This window comes from Neovison vison, chromosome 9 (assembly GCF_020171115.1).
Source record: "Neovison vison isolate M4711 chromosome 9, ASM_NN_V1, whole genome shotgun sequence".
Taxonomy (NCBI): domain Eukaryota; kingdom Metazoa; phylum Chordata; class Mammalia; order Carnivora; family Mustelidae; genus Neogale; species Neogale vison.
In genome coordinates this window covers 36,745,247-36,771,743 of record NC_058099.1, presented here as the reverse complement: position 1 = coordinate 36,771,743, position 26,497 = coordinate 36,745,247, and the positions used below count along the sequence as shown (strand labels likewise).

The window sequence follows — 26,497 nt, the reverse complement described above, 5'->3', positions numbered from 1 at the left end:
AAAAAAAGATTTTATTTACTATTTGACAGAGAGCACAAGCAAGGGGAGTGAGAGGGAGCAGGAAGCCCAATGCAGGGCTTGATCCCCAAACCCTGGGATCAGGACCTGAGCCAAAGGCAGAGCCTGGCGGACTAATCCACTCTGGTGCCCCCATTTACTTCCAGGTTTCTTTCTTTCTTTTTTTTTCTTAAGATTTTTTTTTTTACATTTATTTGACAGAGATCACAAGTAGGCAGAGAGGCAGGCAGAGAAAGAGGGGGAAGCAGGCTCCCCGCTGAGCAGAGAGCCCCATGGGCGGCTATATCTCAGGACCCCAGGACCATGACCCGTGGGAAGGCAGAGGCTTTAAACCACTGGGCCACCCAGGCGCCCCACTTCCAGATTTCTTATAGTCCCCTTACACTGCTTACTTCTTGTGCTTTCGGCACGAGCGTGTGTGAGAGAGTATGGTTACTTAGCCTTTTTTTCCAAACCTGTTTCTCCTGCCTGGAGGGGGTGGGCTGTGATTTTGGAGAGCTATCCACTCCTCCAGGTACTAACTGGAGGCCAGGGTTCAGCTAAAGCAGATCACTCCCACCCTCAACCCCATACTATTTTGCTTCTCCTCCACTAAAGCTATTGAGCAAGTAAGTGAGGTAGCTATGGAGCCAGGGTTATACCCCTACTTGGCCCTAGACTGTAAGCTGCGGGAGAGCAGAGACCATGCCTGACTGGTGCAGGGGCATCCCTTTGCCCCACATGGAGCCTAGGCTAGGGGCCTGGCACACAAATATTCAGTAAATATTTGCTAAATGAATGACCGAATGGACCACTGCATGCAGCAAAGAAATCTTGGAAATGTCATGGAGCTGAGGGATCTGCAATACGTGGCTTTTACAGAGAGTCTTCTAAGGTAGTGACTTTGCCCAAAGGTGTACTGGGATGACCAAAGCCGCCCCTCCAAAGTGCTAGGCTTTCCTGAATCCGGCTCGCGATTGGGCGGGTGCGTGGGCGGGCCCTTTGGCAGTCACGTGCTGGCTACTGGCCAGTCACCCGGGCGGGGCGGGGCAGACCCGGAGGTGAGTGAGAGTCGGCTCTGTACAGTTCCAGACGATCCCCACCCACACAAGTGGTCTAATGTCGCGCGGCGGATCAATTCCTGAGCAGCGCCGGCAGGCGTCAGAAGCAGACGCCGCCGCCACCACCTTCCGGGCTAGCGGTAACTGCAGGGCGTCTGGGACTCGCTGGAACGCGGAGCCGAGCCCTCCCTTTGCTTAGAAAGTTATCGTCCTTTCCCTCCCAGGTCGGCGCGCCCACCCCTCCAAGCTGGCGCGACTGAGTTGTGGTCCCAGGCTAATGGAAGCTGGGAAAGCTCAAGCTCGGGCCATTGGCTCCTGAGCCGGACAGGGCTGAGAGGGTGCTTCTGAGGTTGGGCCTGCTGGTGGGTGAGACCCAGGGCAGAGAGGGTCAGAGAGTTTTGCCGACTGATCTTGTCTCTCTGTCCCCAGAACATCAGCATATCCGCTACAACCCGCTTCAAGATGAGTGGGTGCTGGTGTCAGCTCACCGCATGAAGCGGCCCTGGCAGGGGCAAGTAGAGCCGCCTCTCCTGACGACAGTTCCCCGCCATGACCCCCACAACCCTCTGTGTCCCGGGGCCACACGGGCCAATGGAGAGGTAAGCCTTTAGAACCTACTTCTGCAACCGGAACAGGAGTAGTAGCTCCCTCTTAAAGCTGCCCCTCACCCACAAGGGAGTAGACGACCTTCTGTTAGGTCCCACGGAGTCTTTGACCCCACAGCCCATCTTCCACACCCCCTTGTAGTCTGTCCAGCCCTGAAGCCCACGTGACTGGTGGGTAGGGAGCAGCAAATGCTTCTACCAAAACCTTGTCAGTAGGTGAATCCCAACTATGACGGTACCTTTGTGTTTGACAACGACTTCCCAGCGCTGCAGCCTGATGCCCCCAATCCAGGTAATCTGGCTGTAGCTGCTGTTGGCGGGGGAGGGGGGGAAGGGGTGGGGAAGGGGGGAAGGGGAGAGGAGGCTGGACCTCTTAGGGGACTTCTGTTGTCAGACCACAACCTTTTACCTCAGGACCCAGTGATCATCCCCTTTTCCAAGCAGAGGCTGCTCGAGGAGTTTGGTAACTATAGATTTCCTTTTTTCAACCCAGGGCTTAGACTGAGTGCTAGGGTTGGGCTCTGCGCCTAGCAACAGCTAAGCCCTGTATCTCTCATTTCTTCTCCCACACTACCTAGTAAGGTCATGTGCTTCCACCCCTGGTCGGATGTAACACTACCACTCATGTCGGTGCCTGAGATCCGCACTGTCATTGATGCATGGGCCTCAGTGACAGAGGAGCTGGGAGCCCGGTATCCTTGGGTGCAGGTCTGTGAGGTTGCCTCCTCCCTTGGATGGACAGGGAGGGGGTGACACAGCTTTGGTGCTGGGAAGCGGTATTCCTGTTCTCAAAGGGTGTGGTCAGGAGAGGTTGATTTGGTGTCTCTCTGGCCACTAAAGCTCCCTACCTCTACCTGATAGATCTTTGAAAACAAAGGAGCTATGATGGGTTGTTCCAACCCCCATCCCCACTGCCAGGTAAGTGTGCCAGGGGCTCCAGTGGATTTCTGGGCTGAGTCCAAGGCAGTATTGTGGGGAAAGGAACTGGAGGGAGAGACTAAGTAATGTGGAGGCTTGGGGGTGAAGGATCTGCCAGCTCTTCACTCCTCCTGCCCCTTGACAGGTGTGGGCCAGTAGTTTTCTGCCGGATATTGCCCAGCGTGAGGAGCGAACTCAGCGGGCCTATCAGAGTCAACGTGGAGAGCCCCTGCTAATGGAATATGGCCACCAGGAGCTGCTCAGAAAGGTGGGAAAAACCCAGACCCTGTTTTCCCAAGGAACCCCTAATCTCACCACAGAAGAGAAAGGTCTGTGAAGGAGAAGGGTAGAAGGGAAATAGCAGGAGACTTGATGGGAAGCCATAGCAGTTATCTAAAAGAAAGAGGATGGTGGCTTACATTGGGTGGTAGTGGTGGAGGTGGCGAGAAGCCATCAGATTCTGAGTACGTTTTTTCTCCTATTTGCTGACAACTCCTCCCCTGTCTCACCTCTCCCCCACTTTGATGACTTCATGTCCACTCGGTCTGCCCAGGAACGTTTGGTCTTAACCAGTGAGCACTGGTTGGTACTGGTCCCCTTTTGGGCAGTGTGGCCCTACCAGACACTGCTGCTGCCCCGTAGGCATGTGCGGCGCCTGCCTGAGCTGACCCCTGCTGAGCGTGATGGTGAGTCTCCCAACTGACCCAGGGGCCACGTACAGGATGGGGATGGCTCTGGTAGGGCCAACATCTTGGCTCCAGCTGAGAGTCAGGCTCTGATTCCAGATCTAGCCTCTATCATGAAGAAGCTCTTGACCAAGTATGACAACCTTTTTGAGACGTCCTTTCCCTACTCCATGGGCTGGCATGGTAAGACTTTGAGCATCCATACCTATCCCCAGTGTCATTTTTGTGGTCCTGAGGCCGAGATTAGTGGACTGTAGCTCCCAGCAGGCTTTGAAATACTTTTTGTGGGGTGTGTCCTGAGCAGGGATACTGGGACTGAAAGTGGAAGAACAAACTTGGTGAAACTATGTTTCCCAGGGTTTTCCAATGCCTGGTTTACTTACTGGCAAGGAATGCTGGGAGATGTAGTTTTCAGGTACCCAACCTGGTTTGGGGGTAGAGGCTAGGCGGAAGAATTAAAAATGGGCTCTCCAGTTTTCTCTTCTTCCTGTTAGGGGCTCCCACAGGATCAGATGCTGGAGCCAACTGGGATCACTGGCAGCTGCATGCTCATTACTACCCTCCACTCCTGCGCTCTGCCACCATCCGGAAATTCATGGTTGGCTATGAAATGCTTGCCCAGGCCCAGAGGGACCTCACTCCCGAGCAGGTCAGATTTCAGAGCACCCTGGGTTCTTGGGATCCTTTTCTCTCCCATTTCTCCAAGGGAGTCTAAAAATCATAACCCTGAAAACCTCATAACCTAGACATTCCTAAGGACTCAAGCTGCTCATCTCTACCTCTGGTTATTCTGGCAGTCCTATCACCAGCCTCCTGGTCCTACAAGCCTTCCCCCCAGTGTCTGCTAGGCAGTCGTTACTACTGTTCCGCTCATACGACTCCATATCACCATTCTGGGCAGCCCTTATCCTCCCTGATTGTCCCCTGTTCCCTTCCAGGCTGCGGAGAGACTAAGGACACTTCCTGAGGTTCATTACCGCCTGGGGCAGAAGGATAGGGAGACAGCAACCATCGCCTGACCACACTGACCACAGGGCCTTCTGCTTGAGGGAACCAGGGACTGGGGTTGGGAAGATGTGGGATCAATAAAACTAAACTGTGTTTCTCAAACTTTAATCACATATTCTAATGACAGAGGAGTATGAACTATAATCCTCAGGGATCTGGGTTAAAGGCCGATGGCACAGCACCAGCCACAACTTCTTTTGCCTGCTGATACTCAAAAACTTAGAGTACAAAATTTCCACCCCAAATCTCAATCCAAGTGAAGATTCATTGCTATATCTGGCCTATAGATTCTCGTATTTCTGGAGTAACAGAGGCATCATAGTTTCAAGAAATGTTTAAAATCCTGAGTTCTTGTCTGTGGCTAAGGCTTTGGGAAGCCCAGAGCCCCTTTCACCACCACCCCTAGGATGATACGTCAGCTCATTAGGCCTAGGCCTGAGGCTTTGGTGGGGAGCTGGTGAACAGGATCCTGGTCCCAGTGGTCAGTGGCCAGACACTGGGCTGCTGGCCAGAATCCTGGCTTTGTGAGTGGCTGCAGCTTGGCTCTGCCCCAGCCCACAGGGGCTGAAGGGGTGGGTAGGGAACGTGCACGTGGCTTTGTGTCCTTGACTTGTCTAGACTTTCACGTGCAGCATATATGGGCAGGCTCTGCCCACTTGTATTGCCCATGGGCCCCCATCATTGCAGGGAAGGAAAGCAAGAAAACAGCTTTGGCAGGAAAGGGCCTGTGAGAGTTAGGAGCCCCAGCCTGGGAAGAAGGGACCCTTGAGTCTGCTCCCTCTTCTCTGCACCTGTTCCCTTGGTAAGATTATGAGAGTGTGTGGCAATAATAGGGCATGCGACCCAGGAGACCTGATGCCACCTAGTGCCCTCCAAACTTCAGGGGAGGATAGGGCCTGTGAGCAATGCAAGGATGGCCTGAGGCTTTTCATCTCAATTCTTTTCTCAATGTAACAGTTCGGGAGGGGCTCTCATGCCAAGGCTAGGCAGTGATGACTTGGCCCAGGAGTACCTGAGGATTTTCATCTTCATTCTTATCTCAAGGTAACAGTTCAGGAGGGGCTCTCATGCCAAGGCTAGGCAGTGATGACTTGGCCCAGGAGTACCTTGGCTGCCTGCCTTCTAGTCCCGGGGTTTTTGTTTCTTTTTTTTTTTCCTTCAGACCCTGCAGGGGTAGGACCTGGGACTTAGAGCGTCTGGAGGGAGCTCAGACAGACATGGTACACATCTCCCTTGAGACCGCAGTGACTGGGGAGTGATGTGAACCCTGAAGGGGGGTGGCTGGTTTCTTAAGGCATACACCTACAAACACCTGATCCTACACCCTTGACTTGGCTGCATTTTGGAATCATTTGAGAGTTTTCAACACCGATGCCAAGGCCAGCTTCCAAAGATTCGAATTTAATTGGTTTGGAGTGTGACTTGCCAGTTTTAAAACCACAAGGTCCAGCAAAGTTTGAGAACCATTGCCCCACAATAGTCCTTATCTGGAGTCTGGGGCAACTTCAGCTTCTCCAGTCACCTGCCCAATGGCTCCCGAGCCACTGAACTTGTGGCTTTGTTTTTGGACTGCTGGAAGGAGGAGGGGCCTGAAAACTTCCAGTCCTGCTGTTCCAGCAGGGTAGTGCTGTGGACGAGGACCCAGGAACCCAGCTCCACACTCTGTCCCACAGCAGTCTCCTCAGTCCCGGACGGGACAGGAAGTGTCCGGCAGAGGTGGGGTGGAGGTGATTGGCAGTTGGAGGCTCCAATGGGCCCAGACCCCCTCCCTTCTCACCCCTGTCCTTCCATTGGTGCCTGGGCGGAGCCGCCCCCTCTGCTGGGGCCCCAGGGCGGGAGGGAGCAGAGGCCGGGGCAGAGGGCGAGGGCGGAGGGCGCAGGCGGCGGAGGCCGCAGAAGGTGAGGCCTTGGCGCGGGCGGGGGAGTGGTGGCGGCGGCGGGAGTCCCCGGGGAAGGCCTGCCAGGAGAGGGCGGGGCAGAGTAGTGAACGATCTGAAGGGCATGGACCGGCTGACGGACTGTCTGTGTGTGCGTGTGACTCTTAGGCTGTGTGTGACGATGTCAGCGTGTGGACCTGGAACTGAGTACCGCTTGGTGCAGCTGTCAGTTACATGACGGCGTGTGTCAGTGCGCGTGTGGTCGAGTGTGCATGCGGCTGTGTGAGTGTGGGATTATGTGTTCTGTCCATGTGCAGTTTTTGGTGAGAGACTGGGTTGTGTGTTGGTGTGTGAGAGGGCCTGTCACAGCATGGGGAATGGGTTTGGGGAAGGTCTCTGTGGGGTTTAAGACTATGTGAGAGTGGGTGGCTGGGTTTATGTGTGCACTGTGTGACTTGAGCAGTAGCAGAGCGAGAGGGAGACTTGTAGTATGTGTGTGTCCTGTGTCAGACCGTGTATTATGTGTGTGTCCTGTGTGCTGTGTTAGACTGCGTGAGAGTGGAGCTGTGTTGTATCTTGGGGACCAACTTCATCAGTCAGTGGGACGACTGACCTTTCTGCTTAACGCCCAGCAAAGACAGACCCACGCCAGCATATTTATCTTCCCTTCCTTTCTGTGCCCTGGAATCCCTCTCATTGGTCTACTGCTTATTTTCTGTTTCCCTGTCCCAGTTTCCTTTTATTTCTTTTTCTCTCCTTACTATCGTCTTTCTAGAGCTGTCAGTCATTTGTGTCTCCTCCTCACAATTTTGTCTGCCCAGGTATCTCTTGTGTATCTGCCTCTCACATCCTCTGCATCTCTGTCTCTCTCTCTCTCTGTACCCCTGTGCCTAGCTCCCTTGCTCACCTTTGTCTCTTTGGGTACATGGGGGCCTGAGCGGTGATGAGATGTGGGATCTGCCATGCTAAGAGCTCCCTGAAAGAAGGGCTGAAACCATCATGAGGATTTGCTTTTAGGGAGTGCTGCATCCCCATCCCAGGGGCAGAGTGCTAAGTGCCTATGTGTCTGTGTGTGAGGGTATGGGTATGAGTCTGAGTGGGGGTGTCTGAGTGTGTTCATGTGACTGTGAGTGGCTATATCTGAGAGTGTGTGTCTGAGGGTAAGTGTGGGTCTTGTGTATCTGGCACCAAGGGACCAAAGGCATTTCCTGGTGCTGGGGCCCAAAGAGTGGAGGGGGAGGTGAGAAATGGCTGGAACGTCCAGGGGCAGAGGGACTGGACTCTGGGTTTTCTTTATACCTCCCAACCTGGGGCCTCCCTTCCCCTCAAAAAACAGCTAGCTGTGCCCCAAGGAAATATTTGCTGGGGAGTGAAAAGAGTGGGGGCCGGAGTCTGTGTCTGATTTTTCATTTGGTTATGCCCCTGTGTGTTCAAGGGAGTGTCTTTTTGTTGACTGTGCTTAGTTGAGTCCACGCATGAATGTGGCTGGGTGAAAACACAGGGAATCTCTCCCTGACAGGGACATAAGCAGCCCTCCTTTCCCTCTTGCTGGCCCTGGCTGTGCCTGTGGCTTCCTTTCCAGACTGGGGGGAGGCCTCTTCCCTTCCCAGGGCCTCGGTTGGGAGGGGGGGCAAAAGGGGAGGAGGGAGGAGGAATGAGGGAGGTGGGGGCCTCGCTCAGGGCGGCTGAGCTCTAGGGCCCAGAAGGGCGGAGGAGGGAAAGGGAAGGAGGGGATGATTCTGGGGTCCCAGAACTGAGTGGAGCTGGGACGGGTGCTGTAGCTGGTGCGAGGAAGTCCTGGAGGCCATGGACAGTCAGCTACTGGGATCACCGAGGTAGGGCGGGGCTGAGCAGGGTGAATGTAGCTGGGGTGGGGGTGGGGGGGAGTGTGAGCCACTAGACACATTCAGACCGATACACAGACATGTGGAGGCCCTTGTTCTGCTCTGCTTGAGAGGGCTCAGTGCTCTTCCTCTTTTGGAGCCCTTGCTTGCTTGGGCCCTCTCCCGATGTGCTCCTCCTGTGCCCATGGCCACTTCCCCACTGCCTTTCTCATCCTGCTCGTCTCCCATCCAAAATCCCTCTCTCCCAGCACTCCCACGGGCAGTGGTTATCATACACCTCCTTTGCTTTTCTAGTTCCCTCTGCCCTAGCCCAGCCCTTGCGTCCCTGAACCCCACCACCTCCTGGTTTTGATGTCGGAGCATCTTTTGGTCCTGTAGCCTCCACCCCAGGCCCCTTCCCTGCAGGCTTCTCCCTCCTCTCAGCCTTCTCTCCCCTCCCCGACACCCTGTCTCCATCTCCTGGCTCCTTGCCCACCTCCAGCCTCTGGCAGCAGCCAAGGCATCTGGATCTGCTTAACTCTGCAGCCTCAGCCTGCACCCCAGCCCCATCCAGCCTCACAGGCTCGGGACCAACAAGATTCCAGAGTTAGGCCTAGATGAGTGGCCCAGGGAACTGGGCTCAGGAGAGAAGAGGCCTGGCAGCCAGAGCAGGCTAGGCTCGTGGTAGGAAGACAGCGTGGGCTCAGACCCACCACGACAGCACCCCCACCCAAGTTTGATGAAGGCTGTCTCAGGTTAACCAGAGGCAGTGAGTCGCCCTGGGCCAGGTCGGGGTAGACCCTGGAATTCCCAACAGCTGGGTTGGAGGAGTTAATGGGAGTGACTGAGCTGGTGCCAGCACTTGGTGCCAGGGGTGGGCGCCAAGGGTGGTGTGTGTGTGTGTGGGGGGGTACTGCTGGCACAGTCTGTCGCCTCCGGCTTTTGTTCTGGGCCTTAGGCCCAGGACTGAGATGGAGGGTGTGTGTGTGTGTGTGTGTTGTGTGTTGTGTGTTGTGTGTTTGCATGTATGTGTATGGGTGTATGGTGGAAAGGGGGACCTTAGATCAGATCTCTTGCTGTTTTCTGATACCCTGATCCCATTTGGGACCAGTTTTCTTCTAGAAGTTCCCAGTTTAGAAGAGGAGGAGGCAGGCTTTAGCCTTGCATCTGGGCATGGGGGATTGCTGACCCTGCCTCTCTCTCCACAGATGAGCAGCAGCTGCTCAGGGTTGAGCAGGGTCCTGCTTGCCTTGGCTGTAGCCTTGGTGTCCGCTGCCTCCCCCTGTCCCGAGGCCTGGGGCCCCCCAGGTGAGAAGAATCCTGCTGTATGCCTCCAACTCTGACTTACGACTTGCCATCCTCCCTGTGAACCCTTTTCTTGCCTAGTTTGTGACCCCCAACCCCTGACATCCAACCAGGCAACATTCCTTCTCTGCCCTGTCTTCTGACCTCTGTCTCTAGATTATAACATGATGCTTTGAGCCAGTGACCCCACCCAGCCTTAAAAGTCTGCTGTTTACCCCGTCGTGCGCACTAAGAGGGGGCTGGGATGGGAGAGAGGGACAGAAAGAGCCTTTCCTCAGAAATGCCCTCCACAGGGGTCCAGTATGGGCAGGCTGGCAGGTCCATGACACTGTGTTGCCCTGGAGTGACTGCTGGGTAAGTCCCCCACCCCTGCCCACCGGGCTGACAGTCATGACCCTTTCTTGACTCTCTCCAGTCCTCATGCCCCTCCCACCTTTGCCCCGTGTCTTTAATCCTTATCTCTTTAGCTATGCTAACCCTCAGACCATCCTTATTTAATGGAAAATTTGAACCAACATGTATTGAGCACCTGCTCAGTCCCTGGTCTGTTCTAGGCTTTGGGATCTAGCAGTGCACATGCCTGGCAAGATGCCTGCCTGTGTAGAGGTTAGATTCTAGTAGGCCAGACAGATAATAAGCAAATATAAATCTTGCTAGGGAGTGGTACCTGCAGGGCAGAAAATCAGAAGAAAGTGATGTGGAAGAGGATAACCGATTGGTTACTTCTTCTCTTCTTCTTCTTCTTTTTTTTTTTAAAAAAGATTTTATTATTTATTTGACAGAGAGAGAGATCACAAGTAGGCTGAGAGGCAGACAGAGAGAGGGGGGGAAGTAGGCTCCCTGCCCAGCAGAGAGCCCGATGCGGGGCTCGATCCCAGGACCCCAAGATCATGACTGGAGCTGAAGGCAGAGGCTTAACCCACTGAGCCACCCAGGCGCCTCTGATTGATTACTTTTTATTGGTAATAAGGGAAGGCTTCTCTGAGGAGGTGACACTGAAGCTAATTTCTGAAAGTCAAGAAATAGGCAGCCATGCACGTGTTAGGCATTCCTGACTGAGGGAATAGCTAGTGCAAATGCCCTGAGGTGTGAATGAGTTCAATACTCTTGAACAGAAAGAAGACCAATGTGACTGAAGTGTAGTGGGTTAGGGGGCGAGAGGGAGGAGCTGAAGAAGGAAAGGAAGGCAAGGGCTAGATCACCAGGGGCTTTGTAAGCCCCTGGATTAAAAGGACCTAAAAGGGTTTTATTGCAAGTGCAGTGAGAAGCCAATGGAGAGCTGTGGCTTGGGTTAACACTTTAAATCTTCCCTCTATCATCATCTCGTCTCACCCCCAGGGCCCCGGTGTCCTGGTTTCGGGACGGGGAGACGAGACAGCTCCAGGGACCTGACTCTGGGCTAGGGCATGAACTGGTCTTGGCCCGGGCAGACAGCACCGACGAAGGCACCTACATCTGCCGGACCCTGGATGGTGCACTTGGGGGAATTGTGACCCTACAGCTGGGCTGTGAGTTGGGGAGGGAGTATTGGGTGGCCGTGATGAGGCAAGGGGCTGCTGAGGGCATCCAGGCCCTGAGTAGGCCCTCTAGGATGGGAAGGACCTGGGGACTTCTCAGACTCCAGTTGCACCTTCTGCCTCTAGACCCCCCAGCCCGCCCTGTTGTCTCCTGCCAAGCAGCTGACTATGAGAACTTCTCTTGCACTTGGAGTCCCAGTCAGGTCAGCGGTTTACCCACCCGCTACCTCACCTCCTACAGGTGTGTGCATGATTGGGTGTGTAAGCCTATACATTTGGGTGTGCGTGGGAGGCAGAAGGCCTCAGAGGGAGGGAGGATCCTCTTTTCCTTCCTGACCTCAGGTGGTCCCCTTCCTGCCAGGAAGAAGACCGTACCAGGAGCTGATGGCATGAGGTAGGACATAAAGGAGAGGCTGGGGACTCCAGCTGGATCCCCTAATGAGCATTTCCAAAACCCACAACCACATTGTCCCTCCTAGGATGAGTCCATCCACAGGGCCCTGGCCATGCCCACAGGATCCTCCAGGGGCTGCCCGCTGTGTAGTCCATGGGGCAGAGTTCTGGAGCCAGTACCGAATAAATGTGACTGAGGTGAACCCGCTGGGGGCCAGCACACGCCTGCTGGATGTGAGCTTGCAGAGCATCTGTGAGTACCCATTCCCGCTGCACCTCAGGGACCCCAGATGGACTTCAGGGCACAGATACCCCAACACCGAACCTCCACCTGCCAGAGCTCCCAAACAGTTCCCTCCCGATGGAGACCCCATTTTAGCACACAGGTAGCTACCGTGGAGACTAAGAAGCCGAAGAGATCAGCCCAGGAGGCAGGGTTACCTCAGCCTCTAGGGATTGCTACCCCTAGCTCCTCCTGGCTTCTAATGCACAAGTCCTTCCTGGGTGCCTAGCCCCAGACTGCCTCTGGTTCCAGGCCCTGTGCTAAAGGCAACCATGCCTTGTGTCCTCCCTGCCCAGTGTAAGCCCTTGCTGGCCTCTCTTTCTTTTGATCCGTATGTGGGAGGGGGAACTAAAGCTCTAGTTAAGAGCTAGAGAGAGACAAGCAGACCCCATGCTGAGCATGGAGCCTGACGTGTGCTCAATCCCATAACCCTGAGATCCTGACCCGAGCTGAAACTAAGAGTAGGACGCCCAACTGGCTGAGCCACCTAGGCGCCCCAGCTCATTTTATGACAGGGATAACAGACAGGTCCTGAGCCCAGAGGATGATCAAGCTCAAGATTTCCCCAAACCCCTTGGAAATGCCTCCTTCAGGTACCTTTAGGCATATACCCACCTTCCCTTGATGGGTATATACCTTTGTCCTGTCCTGACTTTGTGTCTCCACTACCCTCAGTGCGCCCTGACCCACCCCAGGGGCTTCGGGTAGAGTCGGTTCCTGGCTACCCCCGCCGTCTGCATGCCAGCTGGACATACCCTGACTCTTGGCCCCGTCAGCCCCACTTTCTGCTCAAGTTCCGACTGCAGTACCGTCCAGCGCAGCATCCAGCCTGGTCCATGGTGAGGCCTGGAATGTGCCCCATTCTGGGGCTATGGCTTCTGCCTCTGGTTTCATGTGCCTGGCTATTCTACGTAGCGTACTGGCAGGTGACCAGAGCCCTGTCACCTCCCCCAGTAGAGTACTGTCCCTGGGTGATCCTTTGTGCCGGGTGTTGGGGTTGCCGCTGGGTGTGAAAGGCCCAGTCTCTGCCCTGTGGGGGCTGTAACTCTGATGCCAGCCCATCTGTAGGAGGACAGGAGTGGCTTTTTGCAAATGACTTTTCTAGAAAAAGGAGTGCCTTTCACCCAGAGGCACATTCTCATACAAACATTCATATATCCAGATGAGGACAGTAGTGAATTTCCACCTCTGAAGATATTAAAAATTGGCAGGCAGCAAGTCTGGGGAGCAGCGGCTTCAGATAATGCCCAGTATTTATTGGGCGCTGCCTGCCCACCAGGGCATACTACACATTTAGTATGCATTGTCTTATTTGGGTATATTCTCCGCTATTTTACAAATGAAGAAACCAAGGCACAGAGTGGCCCAAGGTCACTCAGTAAGTGCTACAGCAAGGATTTGAACCCAGGCAGGCTGCCTGTGTAACCACTATGCACTTTCATCTTCCACACACTTGGTGTACACCTGACGCCACCAGCCACCCCACATGAGGCCCAGACAGCTCCCGCAATCTGACAGGGATGGAACTGGGAGGAAGGGGTGCTCTTTGCTAACTAAGACTGGGGGGAGATGGGCTTGGCATTAACAACCTAGATAACTGGCCGAGGAGCCATCTTCATTCCCAGGTGGAACCAGCTGGATTGGAGGAAGTGATCACGGACGCCGTGGCTGGGCTGCCCCACGCTGTACGAGTCAGTGCCCGGGACTTTCTGGATGCTGGCACATGGAGTGCTTGGAGTCCTGAGGCCTGGGGAACTCCGAGCACCGGTGAGAGACAGCCCAGGGCACAGGCACCAAGCCCGTCCTGCAGCATCTGTTGGCTGGATTGGTGTGCAAGTGGGCTGCACGCACATGCCCTGCCAGTGGCAATTGAGGTCCCAGTCTTCAGCCTTCGCTCTCTTCAGCCCTTCCCCAGTTTAAGCCCTGCCCCTCAGCCTCCACCTCCGTTAGGTCCCCAGAAGCTGGCTCTACCCTTTCAGCTTCCACCTCCTGGGCTCCCCCCATGTCCAAGCCAGGCCCTGGCCTCCCCTCGCAGACCCTGTCTTCCACCGCCACCCCGTGTGGAGAGTTCTCTTCCAAGTCTCGCTTCCATTCAGGGCCTTTGCTGAAGGAGATGCCAGCTGAGGGACAGCTACAGAAGCCCCTGGAGAAAGAGCCTCAGGCAGACAGCCCCGCTCCCCCCAGGCCCTCCCTCCTGCCGGACCCACGGCCACTTGGTAAGCTTGGGCAGTGAACAAAGGTTGTATAGTATGGGAAAGGGTTTGGTCAGGCAGCCTCACTGTGACTGTGGCCTGTGACCCTCCCCCCTCAGACCACAGAGACCCCCTGGAGCAGGTAGCAGTGTTGGCATCTTTGGGAATCTTCTCTTTCCTGGGACTGGCAGCTGGGGCCCTGGCACTGGGGCTCTGGTAAGTAACTGCCAGTAGTCCCTCAAATTTGGATCCCACACAGATGTTCTGATACCCACAGACTACACCCGTTCCCACCCTTCATGATTTCCCAGGGAAACTCTGATTCTGGAACAACTCCCCCCTTCTCCCTCCAACCCCCACTTCATTATTGGCACTGATTTCTCTCCTGACGTTGTATTTATACACTGTTTTGGAGGAGACAAAGATGCCCACTACCTTTTTGTGCTCCAGGCTGAGACTGAGACCAGATGGGAAGGATGGACCCCAAAAGCCTGGGTTCTTGGCTCCAGTGATTCCAGTAGACAAGATTCCAGGTGAGTAGGTCATCTAGGAGGTTTGGACTCAGAGGAGTGTACCCTCATTTTGAGTGTCTGGATTAATAGGCGGATGCTCTTGTCACTTTAAGGCAATCAGAGTTGGGTCACCTCATTCATACAAAGTCTGAGCTCAGGGATGGACCTTTCATTCTTGAGTCCTTGAGCTCAGAGTTGGGTCTCTTCCTTCCCTCACATGGTATTTGGGTTCTTTGATTGGGCCCCCCCTCATTTTCAGGGTGTTAAGCTAAGAGCTGGATATCTATCTTGATTCTGGGGTGTCTTAGATCAGAGCTGGGTCCTCTCCCTTATTCTCAATGTATCTGGGTCCAGAACTAGGAACACTTCATCTTCAGGGTGTTGGGGTTCAGAGCTGGGTTCCCCTACTCATTCTTGGTGTTGGGCTCAGACCTTCTTCCCCTCCCTCATTTTCAGGGTGTCTGGGCCAAAATCTAGTCCTTTTATCTTCCTTGATTTGCCTCCTGCTTCTTCTAGGAGCCCCAAACCTGTAGATGACCCAGGAGGGCTTCAGCTGATTTCACCTATAACTCTGTCTTGCTGGTGTGGATGGACAGATGGAATCCAGGCAGGATAGTAGATCCCCACGGAGGCAGGAGGGCGGGGAGTGGTCTCAGCTGGAGATTCTGTTTGGAACCCAGTTCTGTCAGACTTTGTTCCAGACTTGCCAGCTGAAAGGTGCCTGGACCTCTCATTTCATCTCAGAGCTGGAGGTCCACCTGAGGAATGTGTGTAGATGTGTGTTCGTGCCCATGTGTGCCCATGTGTATGTGAGGTAGGGAACATGTTTTCTCTCAATGTATGCATGTAGGTGCCTGGGGAATATCTGTGACTCCTTGGCACTTGGCTTTGCCCCTGGAGGGGTTTGTGAAGATGTGAATAAAGAGAACGAGGAGGTTCTTCTGTTTATTAACACGTCTCCCAGATTCAGATTCGGGGCCCACAGGAGAATGCACAGAATTTGGAAACCACAGTCAGAGACTGTTGTCCAGTGCTGCTTTATTGTTCCAGCTCCTGGGGCCCCTGGCCCATTTTCCCTATCAGCCCCAAATTCAGGTTAGGCAGAGTCCCCTGGAGCCTCCTCCCTTGGCGCTCGAACCACCGAGCCAGGCTGCGGTTCTGAGGGTGGATGCAGACACTGCGTCGAGACAGATGAAGCCTAGGAAAGGAAAGGTGCAAAGCCATAGTCATAGCTTGGCGATGAGGTTAGAGTCCAGGGGTTAGGACAAAGGCTAGATGAAAACCCAAGTCAGCATCAGAATTAGCAGTTGGGGTTGGGGTTGGCATCAGCATCAGGGGATGGGACTGAGGTCAGGGGTCTGTATAAGGGAGAGGGTCAGAGCTCACACGAAGGCCTGGAGGTGACAGTCCCCATCAGCTTCCTGCACTTCCACCCGGATGACCCTCCTCAGTAGCTTGTTCGAGAGTGGCTGGCGGTAGAGCTGAGTACAGCAGGTAATGCTGGTTGGCAGTGGCAGTGCTAGGGGACAATGGGGCCATATGTTCAGAGGGCTCCTGACCCAAAACCCTTCCATCAGACACCTGGAGGATAGACTTCCTTGGTCCCTTTCCCTCCATCCCATTCACCCAGAGGCATTCTGAGGAAATGCCCTTCTAGACTCCCCAAATGCTCACCTGCTCCAGGGTCTGGGCTCAGCAGCAGCAACAGCAGCAGCAGCTGGAGGCTGCTTGTGGATGAGGGCCCCTTCATGCTGCTCAGCCTGGGTACTTCTCTCTCTCCTCCTCCTTCTCCCCTACCTTTTATCTGGTGCCTTTTACCTGGGGCACCAGGTGAGTCAGAGGCAGATGAAGATGTATTGCTCATCCTGTGACATTCCTGGGCCCTAATTGCCACAGACCCCTTCCTCTTCCAGGGCTGCCATTTCGCTTGGCTTCTAAGCCCTGGACAGAGAAGCTGGAGAGAGGGGTAGTGCCTGATGTGAAGACTGATGGTACAGTGACTGAGTAAGGGCACCTAAGTATCCACATGTTCAGGGATGGACATTCACACTCACAAACCCACAGTCATAGTCACACCTCAATCACTCAGTCAACCTTATGTCCAGAGACAGAATCACATAGCCCCAGTTGTACTCGAAGTCCCACTCCCACATAGTTGTGTCTTCACAATCATTCAATCACACACAAATTCTCATAGGGATTGTGGGTGGGGTGGGAGCAGATGGCAGGCCAGCACCAACTTGCCTTCATCTTCCCCTCTCTCCTTCCTGCCCTAGCCTGCCTGTCTTATCAGGAAAAATTGATGGGTATGGATCCTTAAAGCAAGCTCTGCTGGCTGAGGATGAGTCTTGGCTGGGACAGTCACATCCAGAGTGAGGAGCTGGGTGCTACTGGGGTACCTTTGGGATGCTCAGGTGAGGGCTGCTTTACCCAGGGAGATGAGACAGGGCGGAAGGATGGGGTGGATAAGGCGGAAAGATAAGAGAAGATAAAGTTCTTTGGTGCCAGGTTGCTGCTGTCAAACAAGAAAAAGACCCAAGAAATCTTACCATCCTGTTTTTGCCTGGTCTTGTCCCAGAAATAGCAGCCTCTTACCAGCAGGGGCCTGGGGGTTCCAGACTCAGTCCTGGCTTATTGAGACATCAGACTCAAGAGCTCAATTACTTCTCTTTTGTTCTATTCAAATTCCAGCCTCTCCCTGCTGCCCACCCAGATCCAGTAATTCACCCCCCCAAACCTTATACATTTTGCATCCCTGCATCCCATCGTCTTGCTAAAACCCTAACTTCTCCTCTCCTTCCTGTCTCTTTTCTCCTAATTGCATTTCCAGCCCCCACTCCCTTCTTCCCCTTACCCCCTAAAGCAAAAGTCCTTCTCCTCCTCTTGTCCTTTCCAGGAAGCCAGGGACTGCCTGTGGTGGGGACAAGCTGCTAAGTTTAGTGCCTCTGGCACCTTGAATTTCCCACTCCTGGTCTGGGGATTTCAATCCTCAAGTCCTGCTTTCTTTTTGAAACATAAACTGAGTCATAACCTAGTAATCCAGACCTTATCTGGTTGTTGTAAGGGTGCCTTCTGCAGCCTTCTGCTCTGTGGCCAACTCTCCTCTAAGGGGCAGGCCTTCTCCCAGGATAGGGATGCAGACCTATCCTGGGCATCTTGCTGCTGCAGGGCTGCTGAAACAAGTGGGAGGGACCATCCGTTACAAGAGTAAGAACTAGTCCCCGTCCCATGCTGACTAACTCAAGCTTCTCCTCCTTCCTGTCTAGGATAAGGCCTGAAGGCCCTTTCCTGGAGTTTGTCTTATTGATACTCAGGAATTCTGAAAGTGTCCTGGTGAGGTGTTGGCCCGGGGCGGGACAGGGCACTCCACTTTTGACAGGGTTCCTGATGTAGACGTTCTGAGGAAATGGCTCAGGAACCTGGGTCCGTTCTTGAACGTGGCCACAACCCAGAGGTCACTCATCTTGAACTGCTAGTACCTAGAGGCCTTGGAGTCTCTCTCCCACCCTCCAGTCTGGACTTGGGTGCAGCTCTTGGGAGGCCATTTACTTATCCCAGATCTCCATCAGCTGGTTGTCTGCCACATACTTTGTGGTCTTTCCTGGACCAATCGGTCCAGATACCTGGGAAGACAAGAAATGAATTCTTCCAGGTATGCACCCATCTCTCCCCTTTGGCTCTTCCAAAGATAGGGCCAAGTCTTCTCCCTAGCCACAGTCTGCTATGATGGGGGGAGCCCCAGGCTGAAAGTTAGCTTTGCCCCATAAATTGGGCCGTCTCTTTTAACTTAATCTTCCCTGTACCTTTTCTGGTGCTGGGTCTCCTCCCTAACTGAAAGCAGGCCCACTAGGAGTCCCTCACCCTCAGCACTTCAGGAGCTAGAGAGTCTCAGGTCAACTAGGTGACAAGACAGGGGTGGCAGGGAGCTGTGTCCTTTGGGTTCTCCTAGGGATAAAGCAAGAACTGCTATGTAAGCTGATGCCAAGTATCTTTAACCTGGGAAACACTGGGGGAGCCAGAAGTTGCGGTATTAATTGTAGGAAAGATCTCCAACCATCCCAAGTCACTCCCCTGTGGCGGGCTGAGGGAGTCCGCGTCTAGAAATCTTCTCTCACAGCCCACTTCCTACAACTCTGGGCTTACAGTAGTTTAGATTCACTCTCAGAAGAAGATTCTCCAGACACCTGGCCAAGTCCTGTCTAGAAGGAAGGTGGAACACATCAATGTGGGGATAGGCTGGGAGGAAGACAGGGACAGGGTTACTTAGTTCCCAGCATATAGGCTATTTACAGTTAAGAGTGTGTGTGTGTGTGTGTGGCGGGGGGTGGGGGTGGGGGTTAGGTGGCGCAGGGCAGTGACACTGAGAAGGGATCCTTAGTAGTAACCGGGGCCAGGATATGGAAGGGCACCCTATCAGGGAGGGAAGCCCTGTCAGTAACGAAAAGCAGGCGTGTAGAGGGGCTCCCAGCCCGAATGGCGGCAGCGGCGGCAGAGTCAGGAGGGCAGCACGGTGGCTTCGGTTTAAATCTTTAATGCACCGGCTGGCTGGGCAGTGGCGGTGGGGGTGCGGCGGGGGAGGCCGCGACCGGAGCGCTGGGGTGCAGGGCCCAGGCCGCTTGACAGACAGCTCATCAGGCCTCGTAGAGGCTCCAGCTTCTGCTCCCGGGGATGCGCCGAGCTGTGGGGCAACCCGACAGTGGCATGAGGCAGGGAGGGGACTCCCGGATTCCCCCCATCCGTCCTCCTGAGGCTGAGCCTCGTATGCCCCGGGCGGGTCCGCGGTGTCGCAGCCCCCTCACCTCCTGTCCCTCCGCCACATGCGCAGCCAGGGAAAAAAGTAGAAGCAACCCCAGTAGATCCTGCAGAGAGAAGGCCGGGCCGGGCGGGGCGGGGCGGGGCTGACCCCACGGACTCCGCCGTTCAGACGCCTCGCCCCTCCCTTGGAAGGCCCCGCCCTTTGGAGGCGGTTCCCTCCGCAGCCCACGCCCCCTGATGGGCCCCACGCCTCCCGCCCGCGGAGAACTCGCGCCCTCCCCCAACCCCGGAGCGGCTAGGTTCCTCCTCCGCAGAACCCGCCTCCACTCACTCCTCCTCCGCCTCCAGCGCCACCTCGTATCTCCTCAATCCCGACATGTCCTGGGCTCCGAACGTCTCCTGGGGAGCGGCATGATTGGATCAAGAATACTCCAACCCCAGGTCCCCTCTGTCATTCTCGGGACCAGTCTGACCTGTTCTCAGATAATCTGAGGCAGGTGCCCCCGGGAAGCCTCAATTGCCACATTGGGACAGGGTGGGACTGAAGAATTGGGAGGCATCAGACGTTAAGGAATTAGGAGGTCGGTCACCGCGGGGGCCTGGTGCATCCAGGGGGTCAGGACGAAAGATTTTTCGGTCATGGACCTGGGATATTTGGGGCCCTAGGTGAGGATTTCGGGGGCTGGCATCACCTGGAGGGGGGCTGAGGGGTCGGCGCAGCCTAAACTCCCGCCCTCCCTGGCTCCACCCCGGAAACAGACCGTTACCGTTACGTCATAGGGACTCCGTCGCGCTCCAGGGGTGGGGTTTGCCTATTACCCGGAAGGGGCGAAGTCTGAGCGTTTCTTCAGAGGAGGAGGAGTTAAAGTGTCACGCGGGAGGTGGAGCCAGGGTCCTTCTATCACTAAAGGGGCGGAGTCGGGCCCTATTACCTAGGTTGCGGACGGAGTGTGGGACTGTCTTTTGTCAGGGATAGTGTCAGATTGTGGAACTCCCTCCCTGGAGACCTCAGGCCCAGGCAGCAAAATGAGAGCTTTGGGACTCTATCCAGTACTGTTTTCCCAGTCTTCTCTCGTCCTGCTCTGCCCTCTACCCTGCCACTTGTTTGGCTGTGGTCTGAGAAGGAATAGGTCTCCAGAGAGGTCTCAGCTTAGATGAAGCAGACTACAGAAGTCCTTGATGTGTGAGTGGCTTTGTCCAAGTCACTTGATGGCCAGGGGGTCACAGCCCTTCCTCTCTGAGCTGAAATTTATCTTCCTCTGATTTTTTTGTTCCTACAGTCAGTCATTCGGTCAGCAAATATATCATGCTAGGAATGGGTATACAGCAGTAGAGCAGCCAGATTATTACAGGAAACATAGCACAGTGGTTGGAGGCAATAGAGCGTGTTGCAGTAGAACCTAGAGAGCGCAATTAACCAAGCATGGGAGGTTGGGAATAGCTGTCTCTTTGAATTTCCCATGTAATAGCAATGTCTTTTTTTTTTTTTTTTTTTTTATGAGCCCCTTGGATAGTCACACCTGAGTTTATGCTAAGAGATGGGATGACTTAGGATCATCTGGGGAGGGAGGAAGAGACCCTTCTGGCTGGACTGTAGGGGAGTGACCAGAGTCATTCAGGCTTTAGTGTGGCAAATGGGTACACTACTCTTTTCCCCCATCCCACCGTTTTTCTCCCTCTCATACCTCTCTTCCCCTGCCTGGGCCACAAACAAGATTGTAGACAGGTCCGTGGGTACCGGTTGGGTTTCTACTGGAAGCATTGCTGTCTTGAGTGTAGAGGAGAAGCTGCGCTCCTGCCACACTCACTCCTGCTCACACTCACACTCCCATTGACACTCCAGGCCCTGTCTCTGCTGGGTCAGGTCTGGTGCAGAGCTGCTGGAGTCCTGGTCCTCTCTTCTGATCCTTGGTTCCCCAGGACTGCAGTGAGTCACATCCCTTCACTTGGACACAGGGCTCCCTCTGGGGCTGCCATGGGTTAACTACAGTGGTGCTCCGAGGGCAGGAAGGAGAGGCAGGGGCATGGGTTGGGGTCTTGAGCAGGGGCTGTGAGGGAGGAGGCAGGACTGGGGAGGGTTGGGGTTGCCTTTGCAGAGTTCTTCTGCAGTCTCCAGATGATGCAGTCCACCCAGGACTGGTCTGGAGGGGCATAAAGGTGGTGATTTCTCAGTGCAGTGAACCTGGAATAAGAAGGAATGGAAAAGAGTCCTGGAACCCAGCTTCCTGGCAGGCCCTGGTGTGAGGGGCAGAAACTGAGGACCGCATCTGGGACCCTGTTTCAGGGCTTCCTTGTGGTGAGGAGCTTGGCAAGGAGAAGGGAAGTAAAATGATGAGTGGAGGCCCAGGTGACAGAGGAGGTGATTGGAAGAGGAAGAGACCAGTTCATTTTCACCGCCTCCCCCACAAAGACAGTGGTACCCTACAGCCATCATTGAGAAGGAGATAGGAACAAAAAGGCACCAGAAATGTTCCTGGAAATCGGGTATTGGTTCACCAAGAGACAGTGTCCTCCGAGTTGTTGGCATCACTCAGAGCTGGGGTGTGGGTGTAAGGGTTAGGGTTTGAGGGACTTTTACATGGGAAGACCACAGCACTGACTGGAATTCAGGATGCCTATCTGCTGCACCATAGCTTTAGTGTTCCTTTCTTTTCCGTCCACGTGCACTAGCCTCCTCTTCCTCTGGAAGCCCAGGCTAAAGGAGATAGACCCTCTACAGAGCAGGGCAGCCAGAGGCCCCAGGACCCATCCAGCTGTTGACACATTAAGGAATAGCAGGGGCACAGGCACATCTGTATCACACAGGTGCACACCTGGGTCACAGGCACACCCACACACAAGTCTGTGTATACATGGCACATGAATGTGCACATGAATGTCGGGTACACCCGACAGTACACAAGAACGCAATCACAAGGGCACACCATTTGGCACGTGTACGCTCTCAGATTCACAGACTCACTTGGACCTGAACTCACAGTGTCCTCCACAGACTCCCCGATCCCTCCTCTGCCCCTCATCTTACCATTTTACCCCTTCCCCTTCCCAGGGGAGACCAAGAAAGCAGTATGCTGAGAAGAGGAGTGGTGCTGTGCAGGTGGCCACGAAAGATGGAGGGAGATGGACAGATGGTAGACTCTTTGCAAGCAGCAAGTGTGTGGGTTGCAGGAGTCCTGCTTGTGTGCAGTCTTTGGGAGACTGTGATGCTGGATGGCAGAGATTGAGTGGAAGACGGTAAGGGGGAGGGATCCATGATGGTTCTGTGATATGTATGTGAGGCTCTTGCTGTCTTGTTTATGGCCTCCTGAAGCCTTCATTTTTTTTATATATATCCAAAAATTTCTTCCTTTCTGTTGTATAATAAAGAATTTGACTGGTCTTTGTCTCTGATTTCTGAAAGGGAGATTTTAAATCTTTTAATTTCCCATGTAATAGGAATATCTTTGTTATTTATGAGCCCCTTGGATAGTCACACCTGAGTTTATGCTAAGAGATGGGATGATTTAGGATCATCTGAGGGATGGTCACAAGAAAACCATCCATGTCACTGAAGAGTTGGGGCTTTGAGGGGCACTGGAGATTGAGTTCAGCCAATTCAGTCATGCCTACATAACGAAATTTCAATAAAAATTCTGGACACCAGAACTTGTAGAACTTCCTGGTTGGTGGACACATTGATGTGCCAGGAGGGTGATGTGTCCATGAGGTTTAGAGCATGAAGCTCTGTATTTGAGACCTTCCCAGACCTTGCCCTGTGTGTATCTTCATTTGGCTCTTCCTGATTTATATTCTTTACAAAAAACTGTAAATATAGCCCTCCCGACTTTCGCGAGTCATTCTCGTGACATACTGAAGCTGAAGGATCATGGGATCTCCCTGGGCTTATAGCCAGTTGGTCAGAAATGCACGTCTTGTGGGGAACCCCACAAGTAGGGGCAGACGTGTTGGGGACTGTGCCCTTAAGCTTATGGAGTACAATGCAGAGTGGTTAGTGTGTGACCTGAATTGGAGTACGTGAGTTGGTAGAATACCTTTCCACTGAATATATTTTTTTAAGATTTTATTTATTTGATAGAGATAGAGCCAGAGAGCACATGATAGTTGTGTGTGTGGCGGGGGGGGGGAATGGGAGAGGGAGAAGCAGACTCCCCGCTGAGCAGGGAGCCTGATGCAGGACTCGATTCCAAGACCCTGGAATCATGACCTGAGCCAAAGGCTGTTGCCCAGCCAACTGAGCCACCCAGGCTCCACTGAATATTTTACCCACTATCTATCTAGAAGAACCTCCTATTCCTTTCATAACTCCTCAGTAGCCTCCCCATACCCATTTCCCGTTCTTTATCTTTTACCTCTGAGAATCTTAGTAAATCAGCAGTTTGTACAAGACAAGGTATGTGTGTGGGACCTGTTGGCACTGTCACCCTTAGGGGAATCTTTACAGTGTCCTCTCCTGGAGGAATTTGAACAATCAGTCTCAAGGCTTGGTTCCAGATTAGAGGTCAGAGTAAGGAGTACCTCCCTTTCTCAGGCTTCTCAGCTTACCTCTTCTTTGTGGTTCTAAGACACTTGGGAATGGGGGGCACTTAGGTGGCTCAGTCAGTTAAGCATCTGTCTTCTGCTCAGGTCACAGTCCCAGAGTCCTGAGTCAGACTTCCTACTCAGGCTGGGAGACTCTACCTGTTGCTTCCCCTGCTTGTGCGTGCACTCTCTCTCTCTGTGTTTCAAATAAATAAACTCTTTAAAAAAAAAAAGAAAGAAAGAAAGGAAAAAAAAAAAAGATACTGGGGGATGGGAGGAGTGGGAAAATTGGGAGTCAGCTGGTTCTCCAGATTTCCTAGAACAATGACAAAGTAGCAAGATAAAACTAGAGAAGGTGGAGCACCTGGGTGGCTCAGTTAAGTGTGTCCCTTCAGCTCAGGTCATGATCCTGGAATCCTGGAATGGAGCTCTGGATGGGTGGGGCTCTGCTCAGTGGGTGGTCTGCCTCTGCCTCTGCTTCTATGCCAACCCCTGCCCCCCTGCCCATGTGCAGGTGCATGCTCTCTCTCACTCACTCAAATAATATAAAGTCTTTAAAAAGCAAAAACAAAACAAAAACAAAACAAAACCTGGAGAAGTTCCCTTCTCAGGTTCACAAGTCTCCCTAGGCCCATCACAGTGTCTATGCTTCTGTCATTTGAGACCTGGTCTTCCCTCAGACAAGTTTTGCTAAAGGGAAAGTTTTCTGGAAGCAGATACAATTCCTGTATCTCACATCTGAGGACTCTAGGGCTTCACCCTCCTGACCCAGCCAGCACTGACCCTTTGCCCTGTTGACCCATTTTCCTATGCCCCAAGCTGAGTCAGAGGAATAGCTTGAGGGGAATCTGGCCTAGAATGCCCCTCCTACCGTGCTTTCCCTATCGTGGGAATGAAGAGAGAATTTCTGAGAGAGGCTGGTCAGCTTACAGCAACAAGGAAACTAGGTAGGAGGAAGAGGAGCAAGTGCTTTCCTTACCTGATAAGAGGATCAAGAGACAGACCAGAGGAGGAGACCTCCCCTAACAGACGAATTGTGGAGCGCTCCTCTGTTTCCTTTTCCAGCCCTAGAGCATATGATGTGACAAACTTAACTGCAGACCCAAATTTTTCTACCTTGTCTATCACCCATTCTCGGGTCCATGTCCACCCTTCTTTGTCTATCTGTCTATTCTTCCTTCTTCCATCTTTCATACATCTTTTCATATCTTCATTTCCATTTGTACATGCATATGTTCAACCATTTTAATCCAGTCATCATCTATTAATGTATTGTTTATCCATCTATTATGTTAATAATTCATATTTGTTGGTACTTGAGTGCCAGGTACCATGCTAAATTCTTTAAATTCATTGTCTCATGGCAAATCTATGAAGTAGAGTGCTGTAGGCTATGCTTTTGTTCATGCAGAAACTTTTTTTTTTTTTTAGACTGTATTTATTTATTTGAGAGAGGGAGAGAATGAAAGAGCATGAGAGGGGAGAAGGTCAGAGGGAGAAGCAGACTCCCTACTGAGCAGGGAGCCCAATGCAGGACTCCATCCTGGGACTCTGGGATCATGACCTGAGCCAAAGGCAGATGATTAACTGACTGAGACACCTAAGTGCCCCTATTTTTTAAGTATTTTATTCTTAAGTAATCTCTACACACAACATGGGGCTTGAACTCACAATTCTGAGAACAAAATTCATATGCTGTATCCACTGAACTAGCCAGGTATCCCAGACAACCTGTTTTAGATGGCTCACTATAAAATGTAGACTTGAGGGGATGCCTGGGTGGCTCAGTCGGTTAAGCGGCTGCCTCTGGCTCAAGTCATGATCTCAGGGTCCTGGGATCGAGTCCCACATTGGGTTCCTTGCTCCACAGGGAGCCTGCTTCTCCCTCTGCCTCTACCTGCCACTCTGCCTGCCTATACTCTCTCTATCTCTCTGACAAATAAATAAATAAAATCTTTAAAATGTAGACTTGAGGCTTCTAGGGTCCATATTTCCTGCTGTTAGAACAGTACCTATCTACAAGAAGAATGAACCTCCCTAAAAAGAATAAGAAGTTAAGAGGAGTTAACATCATTTGGACCCCTAGGGCAGAAGTAGACGAAAATGTATTAAAAAAAAGTTTGTTTTTTTTTTGAGAGAGAGAGCGTGCAGGTGCATGAGTGAGCATGAGTTGGGGGGATGGGCAGAGGGAGCAGGAAAGAGAATCCTAAGCAGGCTCCACACCCAGCTGTAGAGTCCAATGTGGGGCTCAATCTCACAACCCTGAGATCCTGAGCTGAACCAAAATCAATAGGCAGATGCTTCCCTAACTGAGCCACACAGGTGCCCCCAAAATCTATTTTTAATGCTCCTAGTTCTGTGATACAACAATTTTAACTTTTTGTTTAAGCACTTTAAGTTGGGTTTTTGTCATTTGCCATGGGAGGAGCTCTGAATAATGATTACTATTATTCCCATTTTACAGACGAGGAACCTAAGACACAGAAAATTTCCCAAGGTTTTCTAGCATATAAATGGCAGAACATTGGTATTTAGAATGCAAACTCTGGTATATTACCTATAGTATCCATCTACCTGTGCAATCATCCTTGCTCTATCCCTTTCATTTATTTACTTGACTAACCCTTCAGGACTAAGACTCTGAAGACAATAAGCCTTGTCTCACTTGCTAACTCCAGTTCTGAGACGGAGTTTGGATCAGGGGCTGGCAAACTTTTATCTGTAAAGGGCCAGACAGTATATATTTAAGATTTTGCTGGCTAAACCGTCTCTGTAGTGACTACTCAGCTTTGCTGTTGTAGCCCCAAAGCAACCACAGACAACATATAAATGAACAGGTATGGCAGCATTTCCATAAAGCTTTGTTTACAAAACAGGTGGCAGGCTGGATCTCTCCCACGGGCCATAGTTTGCCAATCCTTAGTCTGGATCAATATTTTTGGGAACATGATTTGGGAGTGGGAGCATGTATGCCTTGCATTTGTCCTTACCAATGAAGGAAAACAACAGGATTTTAATATTCAAACTCATGTTTGAATCTGGCTTTA

The 26,497-nt window shown here is 52.8% G+C and overlaps 4 protein-coding genes across 11 annotated transcripts; 2 read left to right on the top strand and 2 right to left on the bottom strand.

The window, feature by feature from the left end:
• Positions 1–1,053: 1,053 nt before the first annotated feature.
• Positions 1,054–4,383, top strand: GALT (galactose-1-phosphate uridylyltransferase). Of its 2 annotated transcripts, none has more exons than XM_044265470.1 (11): positions 1,054–1,198; positions 1,488–1,657; positions 1,880–1,955; positions 2,078–2,126; positions 2,242–2,371; positions 2,525–2,581; positions 2,727–2,849; positions 3,135–3,267; positions 3,367–3,450; positions 3,762–3,916; positions 4,206–4,383. In XM_044265470.1, exons 1-11 carry the CDS (start codon positions 1,117–1,119, stop codon positions 4,284–4,286), a joined length of 1,140 nt encoding a protein of 379 aa, XP_044121405.1. In that variant the 5' UTR covers positions 1,054–1,116; the 3' UTR covers positions 4,287–4,383. The 2 variants fall into 2 exon arrangements, with proteins under 2 accessions (XP_044121405.1, XP_044121407.1); XM_044265472.1 differs by having other exon boundaries at positions 1,089–1,282.
• Positions 4,384–5,196: 813 nt separating this feature from the next.
• On the top strand, positions 5,197–22,292 carry IL11RA (interleukin 11 receptor subunit alpha). Of its 6 annotated transcripts, none has more exons than XM_044265464.1 (13): positions 5,197–5,319; positions 9,184–9,283; positions 9,574–9,634; positions 10,619–10,788; positions 10,924–11,038; positions 11,159–11,191; positions 11,277–11,443; positions 12,149–12,312; positions 13,099–13,240; positions 13,570–13,689; positions 13,785–13,881; positions 14,116–14,198; positions 21,982–22,292. In XM_044265464.1, exons 2-13 carry the CDS (start codon positions 9,184–9,186, stop codon positions 22,005–22,007), a joined length of 1,278 nt encoding a protein of 425 aa, XP_044121399.1. In that variant the 5' UTR covers positions 5,197–5,319; the 3' UTR covers positions 22,008–22,292. The 6 variants fall into 6 exon arrangements, with proteins under 6 accessions (XP_044121399.1, XP_044121397.1, XP_044121398.1 ...); XM_044265462.1 differs by lacking the exon at positions 5,197–5,319 and adding an exon at positions 6,139–6,174; XM_044265463.1 differs by lacking the exon at positions 5,197–5,319 and adding an exon at positions 6,334–6,377.
• On the bottom strand, positions 15,199–16,052 carry CCL27 (C-C motif chemokine ligand 27). The gene is made up of 3 exons (XM_044265467.1): positions 15,852–16,052; positions 15,564–15,696; positions 15,199–15,375 (listed from the first exon to the last, which is right to left on the bottom strand). Exons 1-3 carry the CDS (start codon positions 16,039–16,041, stop codon positions 15,216–15,218), a joined length of 483 nt encoding a protein of 160 aa, XP_044121402.1. The 5' UTR covers positions 16,042–16,052; the 3' UTR covers positions 15,199–15,215.
• On the bottom strand, positions 18,688–19,786 carry LOC122917506. Of its 2 annotated transcripts, none has more exons than XM_044265469.1 (4): positions 19,700–19,786; positions 19,264–19,331; positions 18,977–19,036; positions 18,688–18,855 (listed from the first exon to the last, which is right to left on the bottom strand). In XM_044265469.1, exons 2-4 carry the CDS (start codon positions 19,308–19,310, stop codon positions 18,699–18,701), a joined length of 264 nt encoding a protein of 87 aa, XP_044121404.1. In that variant the 5' UTR covers positions 19,311–19,331; positions 19,700–19,786; the 3' UTR covers positions 18,688–18,698. The 2 variants fall into 2 exon arrangements, with proteins under 2 accessions (XP_044121404.1, XP_044121403.1); XM_044265468.1 differs by lacking the exon at positions 19,700–19,786 and adding an exon at positions 19,625–19,686.
• Positions 22,293–26,497: the final 4,205 nt, after the last annotated feature.

Excerpts from the sequence above, each read along its gene's own strand:
- GALT (XM_044265470.1), top strand. The coding sequence starts at position 1,117 with ATGTCGCGCGGCGGATCAATTCCTGAGCAGCGCCGGCAGGCGTCAGAA. Across the intron at positions 2,372-2,524 it reads CCCGGTATCCTTGGGTGCAG|ATCTTTGAAAACAAAGGAGC; the intron begins GTCTGTGAGGTT and ends TCTACCTGATAG. Across the intron at positions 3,451-3,761 it reads CTACTCCATGGGCTGGCATG|GGGCTCCCACAGGATCAGAT; the intron begins GTAAGACTTTGA and ends TCTTCCTGTTAG.
- IL11RA (XM_044265464.1), top strand. The coding sequence starts at position 9,184 with ATGAGCAGCAGCTGCTCAGGGTTGAGCAGGGTCCTGCTTGCCTTGGCT. Across the intron at positions 11,192-11,276 it reads CCAGGAGCTGATGGCATGAG|GATGAGTCCATCCACAGGGC; the intron begins GTAGGACATAAA and ends TGTCCCTCCTAG. Across the intron at positions 13,690-13,784 it reads GCCGGACCCACGGCCACTTG|ACCACAGAGACCCCCTGGAG; the intron begins GTAAGCTTGGGC and ends CTCCCCCCTCAG.
- CCL27 (XM_044265467.1), bottom strand. The coding sequence starts at position 16,041 with ATGAGCAATACATCTTCATCTGCCTCTGACTCACCTGGTGCCCCAGGT. Across the intron at positions 15,697-15,851 it reads GAGCCCAGACCCTGGAGCAG|CACTGCCACTGCCAACCAGC; the intron begins GTGAGCATTTGG and ends ATTGTCCCCTAG. Across the intron at positions 15,376-15,563 it reads TGTCACCTCCAGGCCTTCGT|GCTTCATCTGTCTCGACGCA; the intron begins GTGAGCTCTGAC and ends TTCCTTTCCTAG.
- LOC122917506 (XM_044265469.1), bottom strand. The coding sequence starts at position 19,310 with ATGTCGGGATTGAGGAGATACGAGGTGGCGCTGGAGGCGGAGGAGGA. Across the intron at positions 19,037-19,263 it reads GCGCTGGAGGCGGAGGAGGA|GATCTACTGGGGTTGCTTCT; the intron begins GTGAGTGGAGGC and ends TTCTCTCTGCAG. Across the intron at positions 18,856-18,976 it reads ATGTGGCGGAGGGACAGGAG|CTCGGCGCATCCCCGGGAGC; the intron begins GTGAGGGGGCTG and ends GTTGCCCCACAG.